At 36.5% G+C, this 24846-nt stretch overlaps 1 protein-coding gene across 17 annotated transcripts in view; it reads right to left on the bottom strand.

The window, feature by feature from the left end:
• The window catches only part of MAP2K5 (mitogen-activated protein kinase kinase 5), a 282473-nt gene that overhangs the window by 144350 nt on the left and 113277 nt on the right, over nucleotides 1-24846 (bottom strand). For all 17 annotated transcript variants that reach the window (XM_049611807.1, XM_049611808.1, XM_049611809.1 and 14 more), the window contains exons 12-13: nucleotides 18062-18123; nucleotides 11312-11360 (exon numbers count right to left, since the gene is read on the bottom strand). In XM_049611807.1, the coding sequence (XP_049467764.1) occupies nucleotides 11312-11360; nucleotides 18062-18123 (111 nt within the window). The remainder of the gene's footprint in view (nucleotides 1-11311; nucleotides 11361-18061; nucleotides 18124-24846) is intronic.

Genomic DNA, 24846 nt, shown 5'->3' with positions numbered 1-24846 from the left:
GTGGGAAACACCAGGTGTGGAGGAACAAGTTCCTGGGAGTCAGAAGGGACATATATTCTGCCCCAGCCCTGGAAGAACCTACTTGTCCAAGTCTAAGACACCACAAATTGTTAAGACTCCTACTAACTATGAAGGCTTCTCAGTGAAAAAGGAAAATTACATTAAATGCATAAATAAAAGGTAAGATGCATTTTCATTGCAGATTTGGAGCAGCATGTCTATAAGATCAACTCTGGTAAACTGTTCAAAAGAAATAAAAATTCCAACAGCTAATACTTCTTTGGCACTTGCTGTATGCCCAGCACTGAGTTAAATGCATTATCGTCATACGCATTATTAACTCATTTAGTTCTCATTATAACTGATGAGATAAATATCATTAGCCCCAATATATAGATGAGTAAATTGAGGCTCAAATTAATGAAATTACTTGCCCAAGGCCACACAATTAGAGTCTCCAATCCTAAGTCTTAAGCCTTAACAAACTGCACTATATTTACAAGATCAACCTCATCTGAATGTATAGGTTGGCCTATTATTCCAGCTTTGGCACTGAAGAGCTGACCGATCTTCAGAGGTTTTATTTCAGTCTTTTCCACTTCTTACAGAAAAGTAGATTAGGAGGAAAGTTTGGGGAAGTTTCTAACTATTCTCTCACATAACCTCTTGCTGTTTTCCTCGTGAAGCAGTTATTTGAACCATACAATAGCTGTTATGTCCCAGACATAAGGCTATGACCTCTTTGAGGAACTGACCCAAGGTCACGTAGCAAAGTTGAATGAAGAGGCAGAAGCAGAATTTAAACCCGGGTCTGACCCTAAAACTAGAGCTCTTCCGTTAGACCACCAACTACTGATTGCCCTTTTTATGGCTAAATTATTTACCCTTATGGAGCCTCAGTTTCCTCATCTAAAAATGGGGATACAATGATACTTTTCTTGCAAGGTTATCATGAAGCCTGAATGAAATAACGTACACAAAGGATCTAATACAGTAGTGTATGGAAGGCATTCAATGAATGATAACAATTACTGTTGCATGCAGTCTAGAGGAAACTTAATACTCCAACAGCAAAATAATGGATTTTATTTCCATGGTGCTGATCACTTCAAACTATGTCTTGGAGCAAAGAACAGACGTGAAGAGGTCTTCTAACTGCTAAACATTCTGGCAGAATGTTCTATCTTAGGACAAATCTCTTACTTTAATAATAGAAAGGGCAACAAAGGATAACTTTCAATGAAATCCCATAAAACTGTAGTATAATTTTTTCTCTTAGAAAAAATTCTAGGAGAAAAACCTTATTCCCAGAAAGACATGATTCAATTCATTCATCTAATAAACATGCACTGGCACACAATCAGTATCATAAATTAACTGTGGCCTCCAACCTCTAACCAAAGAAAGGACCATGACACAGGTGTTCTCCTTCTCCCTCTGATAAGCGCCTAAACTTCATGGTCTGCCTAGGAGACAAAGTGATGATCAGAGTTGAGGGGCTTGGTGAACCAAACATTCATCAAAACCACATACAGAGTACCCTGCTGGGTGGTTGGACAGGGCTCACTGTAAAACCGAGGGGCTCACGTTAGGGTACTATAAAAACCTGTGAGTCAAAACACACAATGATCACATAATCTACTTTAAACCCCAACCCTCCAGCAAGGGAGAAGGATTTTAGGGGAGGTGACAGGGCATAACGACCCTCTCCCACTTGTTTTCCTTCCCTGTGTGCCACATATCTCTTCTCTCTCCTCTAAGGCTTCCAAAGATACTCATTTCAGAACGGGAGGGCAAGGTGGCCTGCATGATTTCCCTGGGTTCTTCATCTTTTTTGATATGTCCTAAAAGGAATGACTATGCTATGATAAATCCTATCACAGATGTAGAGGAGAAAGAAAAACTAAGCCCTCTCAGATTAAGTAGACTACCCAAAAGGCAACTACAATTTTTTTTAAATTAAGCTTTTTATTTTGAGAAAATTATAAACTCACATGCAGTTCAAGACATAATAGAGACATCCTGTATTCCCTCTGTCCATGGTAACATCTTGTAAAACTACACTACAATATCATAAACAGGGTATTGACACTGATAGAGTCAAGATAGACAACGTGCCCAACACCACACCCTTTTACAGCCACACCCACTTCCCTCTGGCTCCCGAACCCTCTCGTTAGCTCCTGGAAACCACTAATCTACTCTCCATTTCTATAATTTTGTCGCTTAAAAAATATGAAAATAGAATCATATAGTATGCAATATTTTGTGCCTGGCTTTTTTTCACTCAGCATAATTCTATGGAAAGTCATCCAGGTTATATATACCAACAGCTCAGTCCTTCTCATTGCTGAGTAATATTATACAGTATAAATGTACCACAGGTTGTTTCATTATTCACTCACTAGAGGACACATGGGTTGTTTCCAGTTTTGGGCTACTGTGAACAAAGCTGCTATTAACATTTGTGTACAGGTTTTTGTGTGAACCCAAGTCTTCATTTCTTTGGGACAAAGAGTCCCAAAAGGACTCGGGAGTGCAAATGCTGGGTTGTATGTAGTTGCATGCTTAAATTTTTAAGACATGCCAAACTGTTTTCCCCTGGGCTATATCACTTTATATTCCTGTCAGCAATTTAAATTTTCTACACTTTGGTAGGTATGTGGTAATATTTCGTTGCGGTTTTAATTTGGCTAATGATGCTGAACATCCTTTCATGTGCTTATCTGCCATTTGTATATCCTCTGCAGTGGAATGTCTCTTCATGTCTTTTTACTGTTGAGTTTTCAGAGTTCTTTATATATTCTAGACACATACTCTTTTATAAGAACACTTTTAAGTAATGCCATATGGGGTTTCTTGTCTTTTGTTTTTTTGTTTTGTTTTGTTTTTTTTTTTAATTTTTTTTAACGTTTATTTATTTTTGAGACAGAGAGAGACAGAGCATGAATGGGGGAGGGTCAGAGAGAGGGAGACACAGAATCTGAAACAGGCTCCAGGCTCTGAGCTGTCAGCACAGAGCCCGACGCGGGGCTCGAACTCACAGACTGCGAAATCATGACCTGAGCCGAAGTTGGCCGCTTAACCAACTGAGCCACCCAGGCGCCCCTGGGGTTTCTTGTCTTTTGAAGATCGTTACCACAAATACAGAAATCCCCAGCGATTACTGGAGGCAAGGAGAATGAATGACCAACGTGGGGAAGGAGGCTGAATTTCTAGAAGCGTTCATTCGTGTGGACAGTAAGAGCTGGAGAAAAACCAACAACCCACAGTCGTTAAACTAGTTTGTTTACCTCAGTTAATGGGCTAAGTCTATTTTTTTTTTTCAAGAACACAAATGTTTGTGAGTTATGATCTACTACAGCACTGGCATGTGATTGATATTTACGTTTAAAGGACAGTATTCACAGGATTGAAAAACAGGAGCCACGGCAACTGTGCTTCCATCACTAGCACTTGCTTAACATAAATGCCCCTTCCAGACACATTTGACTGAAACAGTCACAGAGCTCAGGGCAAGAGCACCTCAGTTCTCTCATTCTCTCATGTTGCAACATAAAACCAATGGAAGGACGATTCCTTTCTAAATGACTTGGGATGCCCAAACACTAACCAACCCTAAAACCAAAACCAAAACCAAAACCAAAACCAAAACCAAAACCAAAACAAAAACTGTGCCTGCTCCTCCTGATGGCAAAAATATGGCTTAGATTAAAAACTCACTATAACCTATGGGTAAGCACACAATGAGTTACATCTCTACTAAAGAGGTTGTTACGAAAATTCTGTGCACATTTTTCATAAGTTACTTAAAATTAACCAGGTTCATTTTCTATTGAAGGCAATGCTTTCCAACAGTCCTTTCCCTAATCACTTTTTCCAGCAAATGATCATTCCCTAATTAGTTTTTGCCAAAATCCCAACTTTTGATAGACACTAAGGTATTGTTTTAACACTGTCACTATGACAACAAAATTTATTTCCTGAGGGATTCAAAGGTCTTACTTCTATCATCCATTCCTCTTCTCTTGTTTAATAAACATAATAAAACAATTTTGGAACATAATACAAATACTACTGTAGCACTTTTTAAATCTTAAAATTTATACTGATCTCATTTAATAGGCATTCACAAATATATACAGCATTTACCTGCCTACACTCTTGGATTATCAGCCTGCAGTTCTCTTCCACGTTCCTTCCTTAAAAAAGAATGCCCTTGCACGAGACATTCTTGTACCTTTTTTGGCAAGTTCCTATGGATCTACGATTATTTCAAAATAAAAAGATTTAAAAAAATGCCCTTGCTTTCCATCCAAGTTGTGTATCAACATGTTCTTTTTATAATTCTTTGTTAATGAAAATACTTTATTTCAGTATACTCTATAGTGTAAAAACCCTTTCCCCTTAAAGACGTCTTTTGATTTTACTACACAAGTCTGGTTTAGAAAGCAACCATTGTCTTAGCTACGCCACATGTGTTAATTTTCAATTATTTGTTTGCATTTCAGTCTCTTATCTTCATTTCTAAAATATTTCATATTTCCTAGAATTCCCCACTTTGAAGGAACACAAAACAGTTTATACATATCAAGCACTTCAGGCAGTATCTGGTACAGAGTAATGCTTAATAAATATTCATTATTATATACTATCACTACTACTATTGTTATTTTCATAGCATAATCTACTCTTGGGGAATTACCAATCTTTTTCTTTCTTGTCCCATACACCTCTCTGATTTGCCTTGTTCCCTTACCTTGCTAGCATGTCATACTTCCGTCTTTCCTGGATTGCAGAATCCAAGATCCTAGTGCTTGAAGGAACTTGAGTGATCACCTAGCAATCCCCTCAACGTATATATGAGGAAACTGAGGCACAGAGAGGAGAGACCTGCCTTTATAGGGTCACACAATGAGGCAGTCAATCAGTGTGACCGAATTGAAAATTCAAACAAAGCTTTTTATTCCTTCCTAGAAATTAAGCTTTTTACATTTTTTTTATGTTTATTTATTTTTGAGACAGAGAGAAACAGCACGGGTGGGGTAGGGGCAGAGAGAGAGGGAGACACAGAATCCGAAGCAGGCTCCAGGCTCTGAGCTGTCAGCACAGAGCCCGACACGGGGCTCGAACCCACCAACTGCGAGATCATGACCTGTGCCGAAGTCGAACGCTCAACCGACTGAGCCACCCAGGCGCCCCTAGAAATTAAGCTTTTTAAATTGTCCAAGTCAGGCCAAGTCAGTGCTGCACCCTGTAGTTCTTTACTAATATCCAAGGGAACAAAATGGCTGAACTAACGAAAGGAAATTTTGTCCAATTTCCGGATGCTCTCAATTGCTGGCCAATGACAGCAGGAACTTTTACATTTCTCTCTCTCTTTCTGACATTGCAAATGTCCTTTAAATCATGAGGGATTTTTTTTGCCCAACTTACTGATTTGCTAGACCATACCTAGGTAGGATTGTTCAAGAATGATGAGGTATGGTAATAATGACAGAACCCCCAAGACCCTTTGAAAGAAAGGTTTGTCTTTTTCATAGGGGAAACTTCTTTCTCAAGTAGCTTCTACCACACTGCTAAGAAGAGACTTCCTTCTTTCTCTCTTTTTTTTCTTTACAGCCTGAGATACTATGGTAAAATTCACTCTTTCTGGGCATATAGGTCTATGTGTTCTAACAAATGCTACAGTTGTGTAACCACCAGCGAAATCAAGATATAGAGCATTTCTAACACTCCCCCAAATTCCCTCATAGCTTTATAGTCAACCCATGCGCTACCCCTTGGCAACCACCTATGCATTTTCTATCCACATAGTTTTGCCTTTTCCAAAATGTCATATAAGTGGACTACACAACAGGCAGCCGATTGAGCCTGGCTTCTTTCACTCAGCAGAAAGTATGTGACACCCATCCATGTTGCTGCATATATCAGTAGTTTGTTCCCTCTAATTACTGACTGGTATCCCACTGTCCGGATTAACTACAGCTTGTTTGTTCATTCACCGTCTAGAAGTCATCTGAACTGTTTCCAGTTTGGGGGGTCATGAATAAAAGCCACCAGGAGTGGGGCTGCTGGCTCATGTTGCAGGAGAGCGCCAAGCCGTTTCCCATTTCGTAGTTCCACTGGCAACGCAGGAGAGTTTCAGCTGCTGCTGTATTCTTGTCAGCGCTTATATTATCAGTTTTTTCTTTAATTTTAATGAAGGGCTCCCTTTTAGAAAAAAGTAGCAGGAAACATTTTTTTAGCACTCCGAACAACCACTGAAACTTCAAGCAACCTTTCTGGACTCCTTTCTTTCTCTTAACACCGACAAGCAATCTGTTGGGAAATTCTGTCGATTCCACCCTTAGAATATATCCAGAATCTGACCACTTCTACCCATCTTCACAACTGTCTCCCTGGTCTAAGCCCCTGTGACCCACCTGGATTATGCAACTGTTCCTAACGGCTGCTTCTGCCCTCGGCCACAGACACAATGGCTTCCTCGCTGTTCTGTGAACACTCCAGACGCATCCCACCCGGTGTCTTCTGCTCTAACTTCCTCCATCAACCTACTTGACTAGCTCCTCTCCTCCTTCAAGCCTCTGCTGCTGTCTCATCTTCTCTATGAGGCCTACCTGGTCAACACTGCAACCTACCCTTGGCCTGCCCCAAGCCTGATCTCCTTTTTCTTTTCTCCATGTTAGTAACCACCTTCTAACACTCTGTATTTTTTCTTACATTTATTTTTCATGGATTCTTTCCCAAGCCTGCCCCATCCCTGCTAGAATGCGTTCCACAAGTATAGAAATCTTTCATTTTTTATATTGATGTATTCCAAGTACTTAGAGCAGTGCCTGGAGCATAGTAGGTATTAAATAAATAGTTGCTAGATGAACGAACTAACAACATGACTTTGGCATCTGAGGTAGCACCAATTGGAAGATCTGTGTGAGGCCAGATTTATCAAAAGTAAAGACAGGGGTAGAAGAGAACATTTCTAACATGCACGCTGGAAACACAAGACTTAGTGTCTCCAAATAAAAATCTGTTCACATAGCATTTGCCTTCAGAATAACATTAAAAAATTAAAAAATATATAAGTAATATAAAAAATATTAAAAAGCTCTCCTACTAGAGAAAATAGTTCATATATACAAAAAATGTCTTGGGACATCAACAACCTAGGTTTTTTTTCTTTCTATAAACTTCCCCATCTGTATAAGATTGCCCCAGCCTGATTGCCAATTTTATTTTCTTAATCTAAGCTCTATTCTCATTACCCTTCCGTTTCTATTTTTTATCCTCAGGGAAAGAGAGAGCAGTTACTGCCAGGGCATTCTCACATCTTCCAAAGAAATGGCATAGGTGTTAATCTTGTATTTATGTTTGATGTGGGTAATGATGGCTATGACTGGAGCTGCAGCTTTATTAATATGCAGGGCTCTCACCTCATTAGTGGCGATGTATGTTTTGAAGTTAAGCTGCAATGTTTGCTGTAATGTCAAATCTGGTCTACCAGACTTTCTCACTGTTCATTTTCTTTGTTTTTACCCAGTCAGTACACGTTATGCTTATGGGACTCACACATGTGCTATTTAATAAAGACAATTTTCCACAGTAGTTAATCTTGGTGGAACTTTCAAGCATTTTTAATAATTATGTCCTCATGTGATATCACATGTCTATCTTAGAGAAAAGATTTTCATAATGTTTGACCTGGTAATACAAAGAATAATAAACTCTATTCCTGGCTCGATCTGGAAGTGGTACATGCTTACTAACTTAAAGTGATTAATTCATAGTTATTATATAATAAAAACTTGCATTCATTATCAGGCTTTCATAGTTTATGAAGTACTTTCACATATATCTCAACCAAATCTTTCAAAGAACAAAATAAATAAAACTTTATTGAATATAATACTTGATAATCCATTATGAACAGAAACTGTTATACTTCAATTCTTAAAGAAAATTTCCAGTTGACATAATACACACAAAGAAACTAACCTGTACCAGACTAACAAGCCTCATGGGGTGGGTGGTCTGTCACTGCTGCTGCTCAGGTGTCCTTCCCTTCTACAGTCCTCACTGCCTATGCACTGCAGAGAAGACTCTTAATGTTCACCAGCTTGTCTGGACGTCATTAACTGGGTTTTACTCATTCCAAAAGATACTATACATGTATGTGAGTGTGTGTGTGTGTGTGTGTGTGTGTGTGTATACACATATATATGTATGTGTGTGTGTGTCTGTGTATATCTATATCTATATCTATATCTATATCTATATCTATATCTATATATTTTTTTAAGCTAAAACTCCAGGACCACAGTATTCCAAGGAAGCTATTTAAATGTGAGATATCGTTTTTTGCCTTTTTTCTCATTAGGTAACTGAATAAATCTCTATTTCTTAATCTTTTAAAGTCTGTGTTCACAAGTACAAGACCCTGGCTCTAGGGGCAGCATTTGTGGGGAAGAAAATGACGATGGGAAGTGAACACAGGTATTTAGATCAAGACAAAGAAGAAAGAAACTCAGATGGCTCATGAGTGTTTCTTGGTACCCTCTTGTTTTCATTCTGTTCTCAAAGTCCCTGTACCCACCCCCACCCCCCGCAGAAGGACCACCGCCTTTGATTTGACAATGTGACACATATTCAGCTAGAATTCCCATCATCATTCATTTAGAGAAAGCAAAAATGAATATATGGGCTTTTAAGAAGGTACAGCAATGAGCTTATACAGCAAAAGTGTATAAACAAGTATATTACCTATTTAATTGCCTTAGTTGAACTTAGAAGCTCTGATCTTTAATTGCCTGATTGAACTGATCTAAAAGCTATAATTTTTTAATCAGGGAGAAAATTAAATAGCTTTCTGGTAAATAAAAAGGCATCTTTAATCTTATTTTTATGGAATCCAAGTTATTAAATATGGACAAAACCTCTAAAATATTAAGTTAACGACTCAATCTAGAGTAAATTTCTCATTACAATGCTTCACAAAAGTCTTCAGGGACACCTGGCTTCGTCCACTCTTCAATAAAAACACATGCTTTTAATCCAGAAGGTAAAAGTTTTCACGAATAACTAGGAAACTCAAAAGCAAAGTGTATAGAGATATTTAATGAGGTATATTACCACCGCATCTTATTTCTTTAGCTGAGTACCCATAATTACTGGGGAATAACTGTTCATCTGCACTGTAATTCATTAGTCTTTCCATCTAGACAGATGCAGATGCACATTCACTCCCTGGTGTTTATTTACGACTGAAATCCCTTGGGAGGGTTTCTTGGCCTATTACCAGTGCCCCCACTCAGCCCCTCACAGTATTGTCTTCCCTTAACTAGTAGCATTTTACAGTGGGTTACACCGTAGGAAGGGAGCTAGCCAGCAAAGACTGAAAAGAAAAGTTCAGGATTCCTTTTTGAAATCTTTATATCCTCCATCAGGAAAACCACCAAGATCACCTAGGTATGTGAAGCAATCTCTTAAGGAACAGGGTTTGATGATATTTGAAACATGAATAAGAGGAAGGGATGCAATTGTATAGAAAGTGAAGGTTTTGCATTAAGTGATCAAAGAAGCTTTTCTTTGCTCAAGCTGCATCCGGAGCTGGGAAGAACCAACCGGCCTCTGAAAGGCTGTGGTCAACCACACTTGCCAAAGTGATCACAGATGGTTGTTCTGGGAATCTGACAGACACCTTAGACTTCACTTTTAGATCCCAGGCATAATCTTTCAAAGAAAAATTCAATTATTTTTCCAAAACAAAGGGTGAAATTAAAACCAATCATTGCAAAGAAGAAAAACCAACGATGACTGCAGAATAACCAAACAGTATTTCCCTATCCACTATATATAGTTCTTAGTGCCACAATGAACGCTCCTAGAGAAAGTTATGACTAGGGAGAATTCACTATAAGCCAGAAGTATGCTGTATGCCTACAGTGTAGGATGATCCTAAGGATCACTTTAATAGTAACATTTGCATTTCCATGGCAAGATCCTTTTAATGAAGGTTTTGCTATGGAGAATTGATGACTTCCTTTACTTCCTTTGTCAAATGGATAGCAGATGTCCATAAAGATCAATACAATGACAAGAACTGACCACTGTGTTAACTTCTATTAAAATGGCCATACCCACATGGGTTAATGAGTATAGGGAACAGAAGCAATACAGGTCATGTGATGTTAAATACCATTCTCTCTTAACCTTGGAGCTGAAAATGCTCCATTTCTTTTTTCTCACCCACCAGATGTGTTCACATGATGATTTCTTCCCAGGAAAAGTAACACTGACACAACTCAGCTCACTCTCCCTACATCTATCTACATTTTGTACCAACTACACCCTAGAGATAGACTGGACTGGCTTTAAGGGAAAATTTGGATCATGATTCCATTTAATCTGCATAAACACCTTAAAGAACTGCAAGTTTTGCTTGTCAAAATTTACACACCCTCTTCAAGAGGGGACGAGGGATTTAGGAAGAAATCTGAAATCACTAGGATAGTAAAACTGCCACAACAAAAAACAACCCTTAGTGACAGATGTGATAGCACAATTGGAGACATCAGTTGTTTACTCACTCTCAAAGCTTATACCTTTTTAAAAAAAAAGTCCCTTTAATCACATGTAATGTGTATGCTGGTGCATTCCCCAAATGTGCATAAAGCAAGGCTGAGCAGATGTGTAAAACTAAACAGGACTGTTAGTAACATGAGGCCCGGAAGTGGCTTTGCTATAGTCTGTTTCTCACTTAATAATTTGCTCCAAATGAATTCAGACATTTTGGAAATGTTGGAAAACACAACGGGAACTTGTTTTTGCAGCATTCATTTAATTGATCATTCTTCTCAAGTGTTCTGTCAATAGACCCAGAGACTAATTTCTGATGCATTCACCAACTCCTTGTTTAAAGTTTCCCTTTCAAGGTATGTGAAGCCATCTCTTAAGGAACTGTGTATGATGATATCCAAAATGTTAATAAGGGGAAGGGATGCAACTGTACAGAAAGTGAAGGTTTTGCATTAACTAGAGTTAAGATTAAAAATAAGATCCTGTCATTTTCAAATACTATGTTATGAAATACCTTTACGTGTTTGGTAAACATCTACAAAAATATCAAGTTTATAATCTAAATCAGAGTAGTTGAAGGAGAAGATAAGAAAAACATTTAGAAAGCAGCCATCTTTTGATTACCAAATATATCAGCTGGCTTAAATAGCAGATCATGTATTTTAAAATGAAGGTATCCTGGAGTGGTCCACACTCAATGTCAAATTAAGTTAGAGCTCGTAAGCTCAGTACATACCTCTATGTAAAATCTTTAAACTCCACAAATAGGTAAGGCCTTTAACAACCTAAATTTAAGAAAGAGAAACAGTACAATGATGATTTTTATCAGGAACTTTCCATATTTAAACATACAATCATATCAACCATAACTCTTCCTTTAAAACTCTAAAAACCAATAAACATTTATTGAACATCTCCCATTTCTGTGCCAGGTTCTTGGAGGATGCCAAATGTATAAGCTACAGGTTTCTTCTCTAATGGGCTTTCAATGTTCTGAAGATAAGGCATGATTAATGAAAAAAATAAGTGTATGTGCATGGAAAATGACCTAGAAGTACATCTACTAAGTTCTCAGTGGTGGAATGGATGGGGGAAAAAAAGGACAGGAAAAAGGGACAAAGATCTTCATTTTTTTTCCTATACTTTTATACACAGAATTTTTTAAAAAGTCATGACATTTAAGGGGTGCCTGGGTGGCTCAGTTGGTTAAGCGTCCAACTCTTGGTTTCGGCTCAGGTCACGATCTCATGGTTCATGGGTTCAAGCCCCACATCAGGCTTCGTGCTAACAGCATGGAGCCTGCTGGGATTCTCTCTTTCCCTCTCTCTCTCCCTCTCTCTCTCTCTCTCTCTCTCTCTCTCTCTCTCTGCTTCTCCTCTGCTCTGTCTCTCAAAATAAATAAACTAAAAAAAAAAAAAAAGTCATGACATTTAAGACCAAGGAAAGATATTTTTAAAAAGTTGACTAATGAAAGCAATCTCTGTCAGTAATCAGGATTGCTTTTCCTGTCAGTATTCAGGAAGGCTTTACTAAAGTTCTGGGCCCTAAGAAACAGATTCAACTGATGTGATGAAAAGAGAAGAAAGTGTTCAGGCCAGGATAAAAATATACAACCAAAGTGTTGGGGCCATGTACTCTTCCAAAAAATCAAGGTCAGGAAAACAAAGAAACACTGAGACTACTCCAGTTAACAGAGACCAGAGACATGACAACTAAATGCAGTATATAATCCTAGACTGGATGCTGGACAAGAAATTTTTTTCTTTTGTTCTATAATGGGTATTACTGGACAACTGTCAAAATCTAAGTCAGGACTGTTGATTATATAACAGTATTGTACCATTGCTAATTTCCTGATTTTGATCAGTATACAGCAAGGATGTGAGAGAATACCCTTATTCTCAAGAAATATACACCTTAAGTATTTACGGGTAAAGGGTCATGACGTCTGCAACTTACTCTCAAATGTTACAGGGAAAAAAATACATACATACACACACATATATATGTATATGTATATATACACACATACACACACACATATACATATACATATATACATACAGTAAAACCTTAGATTGTGAGTAACTTGTCCTATGAATGTTCCACAAGACAAGCAAACATTTCTAATAAATTTTAACTCGATAAACGAGCGATGTCTTGCAATATGAGTAGTATCTGACACCGAACATCACATGATCACGACTGAGCCAAAGGCTCTCACTCTCTCCCACTGCAGGATCGTGGGTGATTGTCTCCCATGCTCAGATGCTCAGTCTCAGGCCACAGTGTTTGGCAGAAGTCAGTGATTTTTCAGAACATTGGAAGGTGCCCACAACTGGCACTTGTGTATTTTTGGTCATTTCAAAGCACCTATGGACAGTCCTTTGCTTTTCCATACAAGAGTAAGTTTAGGGATGCTTTGCTTCATTCTAGGTCAGGCTGCCTGCAGATATAGACCCTTTCCTCTGCTGTTTTATTGCCAGTTACACTAAATACAGTATCTGACAAGAGTTTTTTAACATTGTACCTTAGTCAACATCTGTGAGAGCATATACAATGGCCCCCATGCAGAAAAAGATTCCATTGAGCCAATAGATAGCAGTGATTCCATTAGTGATAGTGAAAGTTGTCCTGCACAATAACCCTCCTCTCTCTTGTCTTCCTCATACCAGCCACGAAGGTTTTCAAAGGTACGTGCAGGTTAATTTGTTTATTTTTCTTTATATTTTGTATTTTCTTTAACATTTTGTATTACATTATAGTATTATAATCATTCTCTTTTTAATATAATTTTCTAATGCTTATTTAGTTTTGACAGAGAGAGAGAGACAGAGAGTGAGTCGGGGTGGGGCAGAGAGAGAGGGAGACACAGAATCTAAAGTGGGCTCCAGGCTCTGAGCTGGACACTTAACCAACTGTGAGGCACCCAGGTGCCCCTTGTAACCATTCTTATACGAATATTTTGGGGTTGTAGAACAAATCATCTGAGTTTACATTATTTCTTATGGGGAAATTCACTTTGATATACAAGTGCTTTGGATTACAAGCATGTTTCCAGAATGAATTACGCTCTCAAACCAAGGGGTGTGTGTGTGTGTGTGTGGTTGTGCGTATTTTTAAAACCAAACGTAGTTAACTGTTGACAACTGGGAAATCTGGAGGAAGCATCTTACAACTTTTCTGTAAGTTTAAAATAGTTTAAAAAAAAGTTTCTAAAAAAATGTTTTAAATGATATTAGGGTAGGAAAGAACAAAGTATATCAAGATGATCAGCCTCACAAGCCAGTCTGGCAGGTGCAAGTGTAGACTCACATAGAAAATACTGAAAGGGCAGGACAAGATAATAAAGTGAGAAAATAAAAACATTCACATTAGATTGGATTTTTGATTGAACAGCCTGTGTTAAGAATAGTCAAATAAGATTCTGAAAAAAAAAAAAAATGTTTCTAAGACCCTAAGTATGTGGGTTACAAGTTCTACCTTCTATGTGGGAAGTTTAATCACTAATCTTTTGTAAAAATATTTATATAGAAATTGTTATAAAAGGGGAAGCACATGTTTTTATTCACACCGACTGACCCTGTATGCAGATGAGCGTGAATTTAACAATTTCAAGGTTGACTATTCAAAATTACGTATCAGATACAATGCATGAACCACTATCACTCAAAATTTACTCAAGAATTTAAAAGTACTCATCATATTAGAACATTTTAGGTGAGTCAGGAGTATAAGAACAAGGAAATCTACCATTATGAGGAGTAACTGAGTGATTTATGTATTTTTGAAAATGATGAAAAGAAGCCTAGAGCTAAATACACAAGGATTTTAGTTGATCAAGAAAGACTATGAGCAATTCTAAAAACAGAAATGCACAGGAAGAAACCCAATTTCTAAATACTAAAGATCTAGAAGAAGGTAAAATCTACATCAATTAAGGCTGAGCAGAAATTAACATATTTTCATTGTTTTCTTAGACAGGGATGTACTCCTGAAAGATTTGCTAGCAAGGTATGATTATTTCCATGATAAGTTTGTCTGTTTTAAGAGAACAGAATATATATTTATAGCAAATCATTTCTTCCAGGATTTGGAAAAAGTGGCATTACAATAAAACACATATGTTCTGGACAGTAAGATAGTAAAAAAAAGAAAGAAAAAGAAACTACCAAAATAGTAAAATGGCAACCAATAGGAGGAGGAAATAAGACAAAAATATTTCCTTAAATGTTTATTAAAATAACATCAATAACGAAAACAATTTTCTCTTTGAGTAGTAGGATAAGGCTATCTTATTTGGCATGGAAATAATCACCTCTGAGTTGGGAAATAGGGTTAAACTTTTCAACTTATAAGGTTAGTTGCATATTATAAAACCTTCCCATCAAAGATGGTTCACCACTAAAAATCAGTCCACAAAAAAATGAATAACCAGAAAACACACAAGGGGAAGGCAAACCATTATATATTCAGATCAGGCAGGAAAAAAGTAAAACAAATACTGATTGTATGACACTTGCTAAAATTATAAATCTTGTTAGTGATTCAAAAGAATATGTCACTCTTCCAACTTTGTCAAAATACACGTTTTCCTTTAGAAGTATATGAAAAGCAGTATATGGAGAGCTAGAAATCTGTCCATTGAAAATCTAGAGGGTATTATTGGTATTCAGTAGGCTGGGTTTCACAACAATGACTTGACAAAGCCTTGACACTAAAAGTACTTATATCTGCTGTCAATCACTCACTCCTTGACATGTCAAGTGCACATCCTTTCAGGGACAACTTCCATCAACATTAGCACTCAAAATACAGTACACAGTGTCACTGCTTCAGAAATGAGAAGAAAAATAAAACGTGCAAGATGGCAGGGAATGGCAAGAAGGCATTCCTCTTTCTCAGAGACCACATTCAAATGGAAAACAGATAAAAATCACTGAGCAAGCTAGAAGCTGAAATCAGCCAGTTTATATTAATTTTTTTTATATCCTCTTGCCATATATCCTACAAGAGAAAATTTGAACAACATATCATCAAGGCTGACAGGGGGCCATCCTATAATGAACCTTGGATCTTTGGACCTCCACAGCATGCCAGATTATTAGAACCTGGAAAATAAAGTTAATTGGGGGTGGGAGAGGTGCCTACATGTGGTTCTAAGACATGAAAAGAATCTGAAGCAACTGTATGTGTCACTCCATTACTTTCTTATGTACTTCTCCTTTTTTCCTTTTTCTTTTCTTTGTACCCTTGTTCTCCCTTTCAGTCCTTCCTCCCCTTTTTTCTCCTTCTCTTAGGAAAGCAGCATGAAAAAGCATGGGGTCTGGAGTGAAACAGCCCTGGGTTCAAATTATTACTGATTAGTTGTAGGTAACTTTAACTTCTCTAAATCTCATCTTGCCATGTATCAAATATGTTCAGTAACCTACCCGTTACAGAGTTTGCCATAAAGATTAAATGACATAAAATTTATACATAAAATATGTATCGACAATTGGCACAGGAGGTATTCAACATGCACCCATTTCCCTCTTCTCTCATCTGATTCTGTTGCTTCTGACTTGGCAAGAGCACACACGTGCTTCCTTGGCCTCACTGAGGGAACCCAAGGGAACAGAAGATGATGATCTGTCTTCACAATACTAGAGGAGAAACAACTAAGGATACCAGGAACCCAGTCAGGCTATGAGAGTATTTATCTACTTTTACAAACCATGACCTGGAAACCATCAATTCGCTAGTCTTATTTTAACTGGGAGAACGCTTCCACTTGTGTTTGTCAACTGCAACACAGGATTAGTTGTTTGTAGCCTACTCAAATTACATGAAACAAAAAAAATACACTTTGGAGGCATTATACAAGTTTAGGCCCCAGCAGACTTTATAAAAAGTAGTAGATGAAGAGCAAAATTATCAAAAGCATTTCTTTTATTCTGGCCACAGGCAGTTTTCATTACTATGACCTGATGAGCCATAAAAGCTAAAGAAATTGGACACATATTAGGGGAAAAAAACCCTAATTTTAAAAAATGTAAGGGCAAATGTAAACAATGCTTTGGGCTAGTGCTTATTTTGAGTGCCTTTCACTAAAATAATTTTTGCCGTATTTTCAATTACCCAATAGGTAAACCTGGTATTTGAAACCGAATTATTATTATTATTATTTTTGCTGACTCCATTCACTTCACAGGCTTCTCACGCCGGTAGAAATGAAAAGAACAATGGCCTTGTGTGGATGCCCTACACAAGAGGGAGGTAAGATTTATGAAGTCCAGGAAGAACATGCTTCTCTAACAGAAGAAAGCAGATTCCTATTTTAGCCAAGTTCAACACATAAGTGAGTATACAGAACTCATACACTTTTTTCCTTTTCATTTGGTATCTTTGCCTTTTTTTGCCCTTTATTATACGTGTTATTAAACTTTAGAGCCAAGAACTGCCAAAAGCCACAAAGCATTCATTCCCTTCTGAGATTAAAAGAGGAAATGAAACATTTTTATTTTCATCTAAAATAGTGATTTAAGTACTCAAATTTCATATTAAACTAATCTACCTAAACATGTAGATTAGAAGCTACTTAGCAATAGCATCAGAAAAGAAAGTTCTCTTCACCCTGGGCAGTTCATACTAATAATTAGAAAGAAGAAAGGAAAGCTGTGAATTACAATGAACTAAGACTAAATAAGTGTCCGTGTTGGATTAAAGGATCTGAGTTGTCAGTGTGATGTATAATGAATGTGAAAATCAGCCATTTAATTAAATGGTACATGGTATAATCGCTTTGTTCTGCATTAAACTGCTTAAGTTATCAGAGTGCCTTTAGATTAGCAACTGTTTACTATTCCACCACCTCATGACTTCTCTTAGACACTGTGTAGCCTACATTATTCCAAATTTGAAATCTGGAGTTTATATGGTAATGTTAGTTGAGTTGACATATTGTGTCAATTTATTTGTGTATTCAGAAAACAGAAAATCTGCTTTTAATCACAAAGGGAATAAATTCCTAGATATACTTGGTAAAAAAAATTAAAAACCAAAAACACAAAAAGTCTGCAAAAATCTTTAAGAATAAAGTCGTGTTTTTCTTATAAGTAGTTTTATTTTAATAATTTTGACTCTGCAAGTATTTTCTAATTATATGCCTGTAACTACAAAATGTCCCCTAAAAAACTTTCTTGTTAAAGAACCTGGAAATTTTACTGGCTAACAAGTGTACTAAGGTCTCTGCAAACACAAAAAAGTAGAATAGGTCACAACACCCATAAGCCTGAAGGATGTCCTGTGACTATGTTGTTATTGTGGTTTGGTCTATAAAAGAAGAAAACACAAAAATGACAAGAAAAGAAGAGTTAAGAAGGCCCTGCAAGTCAACAGGGATTGAAGAAAAAGAACACAATATTCTGAGTATATAAGGAGAACAGGTTTGACTAGAAAAATTAAATCATCCAAATTTCATAAGGCGGAAGCCATATATACTCACTGCTATTGCAATTCTTCCAAGGACATGCTCTGGAATTTTTCTATATACATCCAAAGATCCTCCTGTAGAGACAGATATGTTTCATTATTATAAATAAAACTACCAGAACATTGCATTGGGCCCTTCCTCTGTGCATTCATTGGGAGAATATTTTTTTTCTTCTTATATTATGCATTGGATGTCTATGGTAGAATTGGTTTTCAGTCCAATTTTATTTATAACATAATAGCATACTTCCAGATGAAGCATAATTAGGTATCTCCATTTTATTTCTAAGTACAATCGCCTACATGTGAAAACTGAAAGAAACTAGTCAAGGGCAGCACAAGACTCTGCACTTTACATAAACTTAAATACATACTCAAAACTAAATGTCAACAGTTCAACCACATTCAGGTATCTACCTTACTCTCAAATGTAAACCAGGATCTCTTAGAATTTTCACATTAACCAAACAAAAGGTGGTGAATATAAGGACCAAAATACACATAAAAAGTAATAAAGTAGTAATACTGACATCTGTCTAATGAATACTACCCTTCAAATTAAGTACTAAGACAAGCAATCAATCTATTCCAAAGACACTTCGTTCAAAATGGGTTTTGTTTGCTTTTTAAATTCTCTTTGATACCACTTTGAAAACCACTTTATGAAGTAAAAAAAAGAAAAACCAATCTCCTTGTATCATATTTGTCACTGAAATGGTATTCACTATCATCCTTCATCTTTACCATATCCAGCTTCCGGCAGTTCCAAAAACCAAAACCATTAGACTGTGCACATAGGAAATGAAGGGCCACATTGTTTGCTTGTTTTAAATTTTCATCAACCTAGAAATTAGTACAACTAGAAGATAGCAGCTACTTGATAAATATCTATCAGGTGAACATGCGGATAAATTAAAATCACTGTGAACCTCACTAGATAGGTAGAACTGCTCTGAAAGCAGTTTCAAAAGAAGGGACCGCAGCCAACAATAACATCACTGAAATAACTGCACAACTTTCCTCGGCAAGTATTGTATTTTATTTATTTATTTATTTATTTATTTATTTATTTATTTATTTATTATTTTTTAATATATGAAATTTATTGTCAAATTGTTTTCCATACAACACCCAGTACTCATCCCAAAAGATGCCCTCTTCAATGCCCATCACCCACCCTCCCCTCCCTCCCACCCCCCCGGATCAGCCCTCAGTTTGTTCTCAGGTTTTAAGAGTCTCTTATCCTCGGCAAGTATTTTAAAGGAACCAATATTCATTTGCAAGTATAAATTTGGGTACAATTGCTAAATTTTCAATCTCAGAGATTTTCGGAAAGATATGCAAAGAACCACTACCTCGCTCACGTTAACAATATGATTGTATGAGACCTATTTGACAACAGGTAATAACCTTTCTTTGAGTCAAGTTGAGGTTTAGTCTTTCAGTTCTATAAAGGAATTATCCAGGATATTTGAAAAATAATTTCCATTTCAATCAAAGGCTAAAAATTCATATTTACCTACTTTACTACTGCATGATTTCTAAGTATGCCTCATATGATACTAAAATGGAGCATGTTATTGTTTTGAAATGCAGTTAAGTATATTTCACAGATATGAATATTTTTATATGCCAAATTTTCCTAAAGCTGAACATAAGAAAAAAAATTTTTTCCTATGAAAACAAATTATATATATATATATATACACACACACATATATACATATATATGTATTTGTATACATATGTATACATGTATATGTATATATGTGTGTGTGTATATATATGTATTTATATATATATATAGCATATATATATAGCTACTGACTTTGTATTTATTCTGTTTACAGTAGAAAAACGATCACTTCCTTAGGTAAATGGCTTGTAGTTTCCAGATTCTTACAAGAAGCTGGAAAACCACAGTGTGACTAAACTTTATACTTTGGCTATGAGTGTTCCCTGGAAGATAATGAAAAAAAAAAAAAAAGACACTTCTGCAATGAACTGAACCATCTTTATTTACTTAAATAGCATTTTTATGATAGATGCAATAAAAGTGAAAATATGTTAAGAAAACATTTCATGTTCTCATTGATCTTTCAGAAGAATTGGCAGTTGCAAGGAGCTTTACATGCTGGTATTTGGAAGACTGACAAATGCAGTTTACTAGACCAATCCCTTGTGAAGTGAACAGCTTGACTGGCTCAAAACTAGGAGGTGCAAATTCATTCACATAGACTAGTAAGAAGTCCTAACAGGAGATGCTTTTTTTAAAAATATATATATACATAAGATGTAAATCAGGATTTAATTGGCTAAACAGATAACAGACAACAGTCTAAACCAAAAAGCCAAAGATTACATTACTACTCTTATTGGCAGAACAAGCCAAAAAAGAATCTCATTTTGAGGTATTTCACTGGTTTTTGTAAATATCCATTTAATCTCAGTTATATCCCACTCTTCTTAGCCATCCACATGGGTAAATCTTTACATACTGGCTTTGTGTCATCACAGATTCATCCTGTCCTTGACATAATCATTAGAGATAACTGTCAGAGGCAAAAAAAAAAAAGGATCTGGCAGATCCACTCAGAATCAAGAGCTCCTATTAAGCTTTAGTAGTTCTCTTTGTGCAACTAAATAAGTCTTAGCCTAAAAATGACAGAGTTTACAGTTTAATTTTCACTGAGTTTTACTATCATCTCTATCCTTCAGGCCTATCCCAAAAAGGCAATTCTTAGACTCATCATATCACCCAACATTAGTGCTAGAGGGACATTAAAGAACAGTCCAATGACTTTATTCGACAAATGGGAAAAAGTGATTCCCAGAAAGTAAGTTTTCTAGTCATGGCCGTGAGTCAGTTGATGGGAGAGCTCAGGAAAGGTCTCGGCCTTTGAACTCCCAGAACTGCAAACATTTAAAAGGTTTCCCTGTAACATCATTGAGCTTGAGAATCACATGTGAACTTTTTACAGTTTAATGTAATGTGATATTACCATGACACACTCAGACAGTTTAATCTTCGTTGAGACACTGGTATTCAAGGCATTTAGAAACTCATTTCTATGTTACACAGTTGGTTTAAACCTTTTATTCGTGATTCCAAGGTGACGTCACTGGTTTGCTTTCTGTGACCTGTCACTTCTCTGTATTCTCTGGCCTCAGATCACCCCTAGCCAGTCATTTCATTTCATGCTACAATCCACCATAGGAACCAGGAGGAAGAGTGCTAACAAATTAGCAAAAGAACCCATCTCAACTACCAAACTATATGTTTCTCTTGATGAATTAGGGCCATCATTTTCATGCAACTAAGCAAAAAGGACTCATGGCTGTGAGGTCTGTGTTTAACCTAACACAGGACTAAACATAAAGTAGTGCCCTGAATGTAGGATAAAATACAAATATGTAGTTAATGAATGAGAAGCAACAATACTGTCATATTAATCCCAAAATTTTCTTAAAATGACCATGATTATTATTAATACTAATAAAATTAAAATCTGGAGCCATAAGCAAAAATTTCAGAAGAAGCTCTCCTAGACTCTGCTACTTGTAAAAATAAAGAGCCCTTTGTTTCAAGGACTCAAAGGAGTACTTGATACTCCTTTTCTTTCTCTGCAACATGGGTTTTTGAGAAAAAAATTTGTTCCAATGACAGTAATCCAAAAACATGGGCATATATTCTGAGAAGCTGTATTTGAGCATTTCTGAGTAGATTTAGTTTTACTTAATGAGAAGGCATATCACATCAGTCCCCTACTTGAACACTTCCAGTGGCATCTTAATCCAGATGAAAACACAAATTCCTTACATGCTCTATAAGGCCTACACAATGTAGCTTCAACTTACTTCTTTGGCCCCCTCTCTGGTCCCAGGTCCTCCCATCAATACTCACTAGTCATTTTGGCCTTCCTGTGGGGCCTTCATTATACCAAGCTTGCTCCTACCTTGGAGTATTTATAACAGATACTCTGTCTTCCTCAAAGATGTTCCCCATGACCTTCCGTGAATGGCTCATTGACATTAAAATCTGCTAAAATGTCACTCCCATAAAAAAGCCATCCCTGACCATCCTATCTAGCACCTCCTCTCCTATTAGTCATCATCTATCCTGCTTTATGTTCCAATGAGACTTAACTCTCTCTGAGAATGTACTATGTGTCTCTTCTCAGGCTCCCCTTCTAGAATTTAAGTTCCATAATGACAGGAATTAAGTCCTATTTACTGTTTGTGTCCCCAGGTTGAGAACAGTGTCTGAAGGAAAGTGTTCAATAAATATCTGGATATAGATGACTAATATGAGATTAAAATAGATAGTGAGAATCTACACTAAAGGAATAGCACTAGGGTTGGGAGAAAATTGTCAAGAAGCTTTATTGCAAGGGAAGGGAAGAGAAGAAATGATAGAGTGTGGTACAGAGCTTCTGGTCCAAATATTTTTTGGGTACATTTTGCCGTATTATAGAGAATGAAGATACAAAAGAAAGAGGTTGAGGGATGGAGAGAACTTCACTAAGTGTATGCACATGTGGGACTGACATAAGGGCTGCACATAAGGGACTGACCTTATGCAGCCCTTCATGTGCAAGGAGGATCATGTTGGCTTACTTGTGCTAAGCTACAGATGGATAATGGAAGAGCAAAGAATTGTGAGAGCTCATACCTGAAAGTCTTCATTATCTTTGAAGGAGAAAGGAGGTCAGATCTGGAAGAGGGTAATAAAATTTTAGGATAGTTGATGTGGGAAACAACAGAAAGATAAGAAATGGAGAGCTAAATGTAAAAAGTGGAAAATTTTAGTGTTCTGGGACTGATTAGCGTGGAGTAAGGGAAGCCGTCAAGCAGCAGTAAGAGAGTGGCTTTAGGCAGCTCAAGTCTAGAAAGGAGTTGCCTCAAAAAAGAGATTTAAATATAGGCTGCAAAGTGAATGTTTTAAGATAAAGACTTAATATATTAAAAATGTGTATCTTCAATTTTTTCATCAGTGTTTTACAGTTTTCACAATAGAAGTCTTTTACCTCTTTGGTTAGGTTTCTTCCTAGGTATCTTACTATTTTTGGTGCAACTGTAAATGAGATTGTTTTCTTAATTTCTCTTTTGCTGCTCCATTAGTATATAGAAATGCACATTGATTTTGTATCCTGTGACTTTACTGAATTCATTTATCAGTTCTAGTAGTTTTTTTGGTGGTTTTCTATGTATAGTATCATGTCATCTGCAAACAGTGAAAGTTTTACTTCTTGCTGATTTGGATGTCTTTTATTTCTTTTTCTTGTCTGATTGCTATGGCTACGACTTCCAGTGCTATGTTGAATAAATGTGGTCAGAGTGGGCATCCCTGTCTTCCAGACTCTAGGGGAAAAGCATTCAGTTTTTCACCATTTAGTATAATGTTTGCTTTAGGTTTTTCATATATAGGCTTTATTATGTTGAGGTGTGTTCTCTCTAAACCTACTCTGTTGAGAGTTTTTACCATGAATGGATGTTGTACTTTGTCAAATGCTTTTTCTGTATCTATTGAAATCATCATATGGTTTTCATCCTTTCTCTTATTGATGTGATGTATCACTTTGATTTGCAAATACTGAATTCACCCTTACATACTGGGGATAAATCCCACTTGACTGCGGCAAACGATTTTTAAAATGTATTGTTGGATTCAGTTTGCCAGCATTTTCTCAAGGATTTTAGCATCTATGTTCATCAGAGATATTTGCCTGTAGTTCTGTTTTTTGTGTTGTCATTATCTGGTTTTGGTATCAGGGTAACACTGGCCTCATAGGCTAAATTTTCCCGTTCTCTTCTATATTTTTGGAATAGTTTGAGAAGGGTAGGTATTAACTCTTCTTTAAATGTTTGGTAGAATTCGCTTGAGAAACTGTCTGGTCCTGGACTTTTGTTCATTGGGAGTTTTTTGATTACTGATTTAATCTCCCTGCTTGTAACTGGTCTACTCAATTTTTTTTTCTTCCTGCTGCAGCTTTGGTAGATTATATGTTTCTAAAAATTTATCCATTTCCTCTAGGCTTTTCAGAGTATTCTCTTACAACTGTATTTCTGTAGTGTTGGTTGTTATTTCTCCTCTTTCATTTGTAATTTTATTTATTTGTGTCCTGTCTCTGTTTTTTTTTGATGAGACTGGCTAGAGGTTCATGAATTTTGTTTATATTTTCAAAGAACTAGCTCCTGGTTTCATTTATCTGTCCTATTGTTTTTGCTTTTTTAGTTTCTATATCATTTATTTCTGCTTTAATTTTATTATTTCTTTCCTTCTGCTAGTTTTGGGGTTTGTTTGTTGTTCTTTTTTCTAACTCCTTTAGGTGTAAGGTTAGGTTGTTTGAGATTTCTTTTTACTTCTTGAGGTGGGCCTGTATTGCTATACACTTCCCTCTTAGAAACACTTTTGCTGCATCCCATTTGAACCACTGTGTTTTCATTTTCATTTGTTTCCATGTACTTTTAGATTTCTTCTTTGATTTCTCAGTTGATCAATTCATTGTTTAGTAGCATGTTATTTAACCTCCATGTATTTGCAGTATTTCCAGATTTTTTCTTGTGGTGGTTGATTTCTAGTTTCATAGCATTGTAGTCAGAAAACATGCAAGATCTTTTTTAATTTGTTAAGACTTGTTTTGTGGCCTAATATCTGATCTATTCTGGAGAATGTTCTGTGTGTAAGACATTCCATGCTCATGGACTGGAAGAACAAATATTATAAAAGTAATTAACAAAGCAATCTACAGATTTAATGCAATCCTTACCAAAATACCAACAAAGTTTTTCACAAAA

The sequence above is a fragment of the Panthera uncia genome, assembly GCF_023721935.1.
Source record: "Panthera uncia isolate 11264 chromosome B3 unlocalized genomic scaffold, Puncia_PCG_1.0 HiC_scaffold_1, whole genome shotgun sequence".
In the NCBI taxonomy this organism is placed as follows: domain Eukaryota; kingdom Metazoa; phylum Chordata; class Mammalia; order Carnivora; family Felidae; genus Panthera; species Panthera uncia.
The sequence above is the reverse complement of the archived record's forward strand: the minus strand, read 5'-3'. Positions and strand labels throughout refer to the sequence as shown.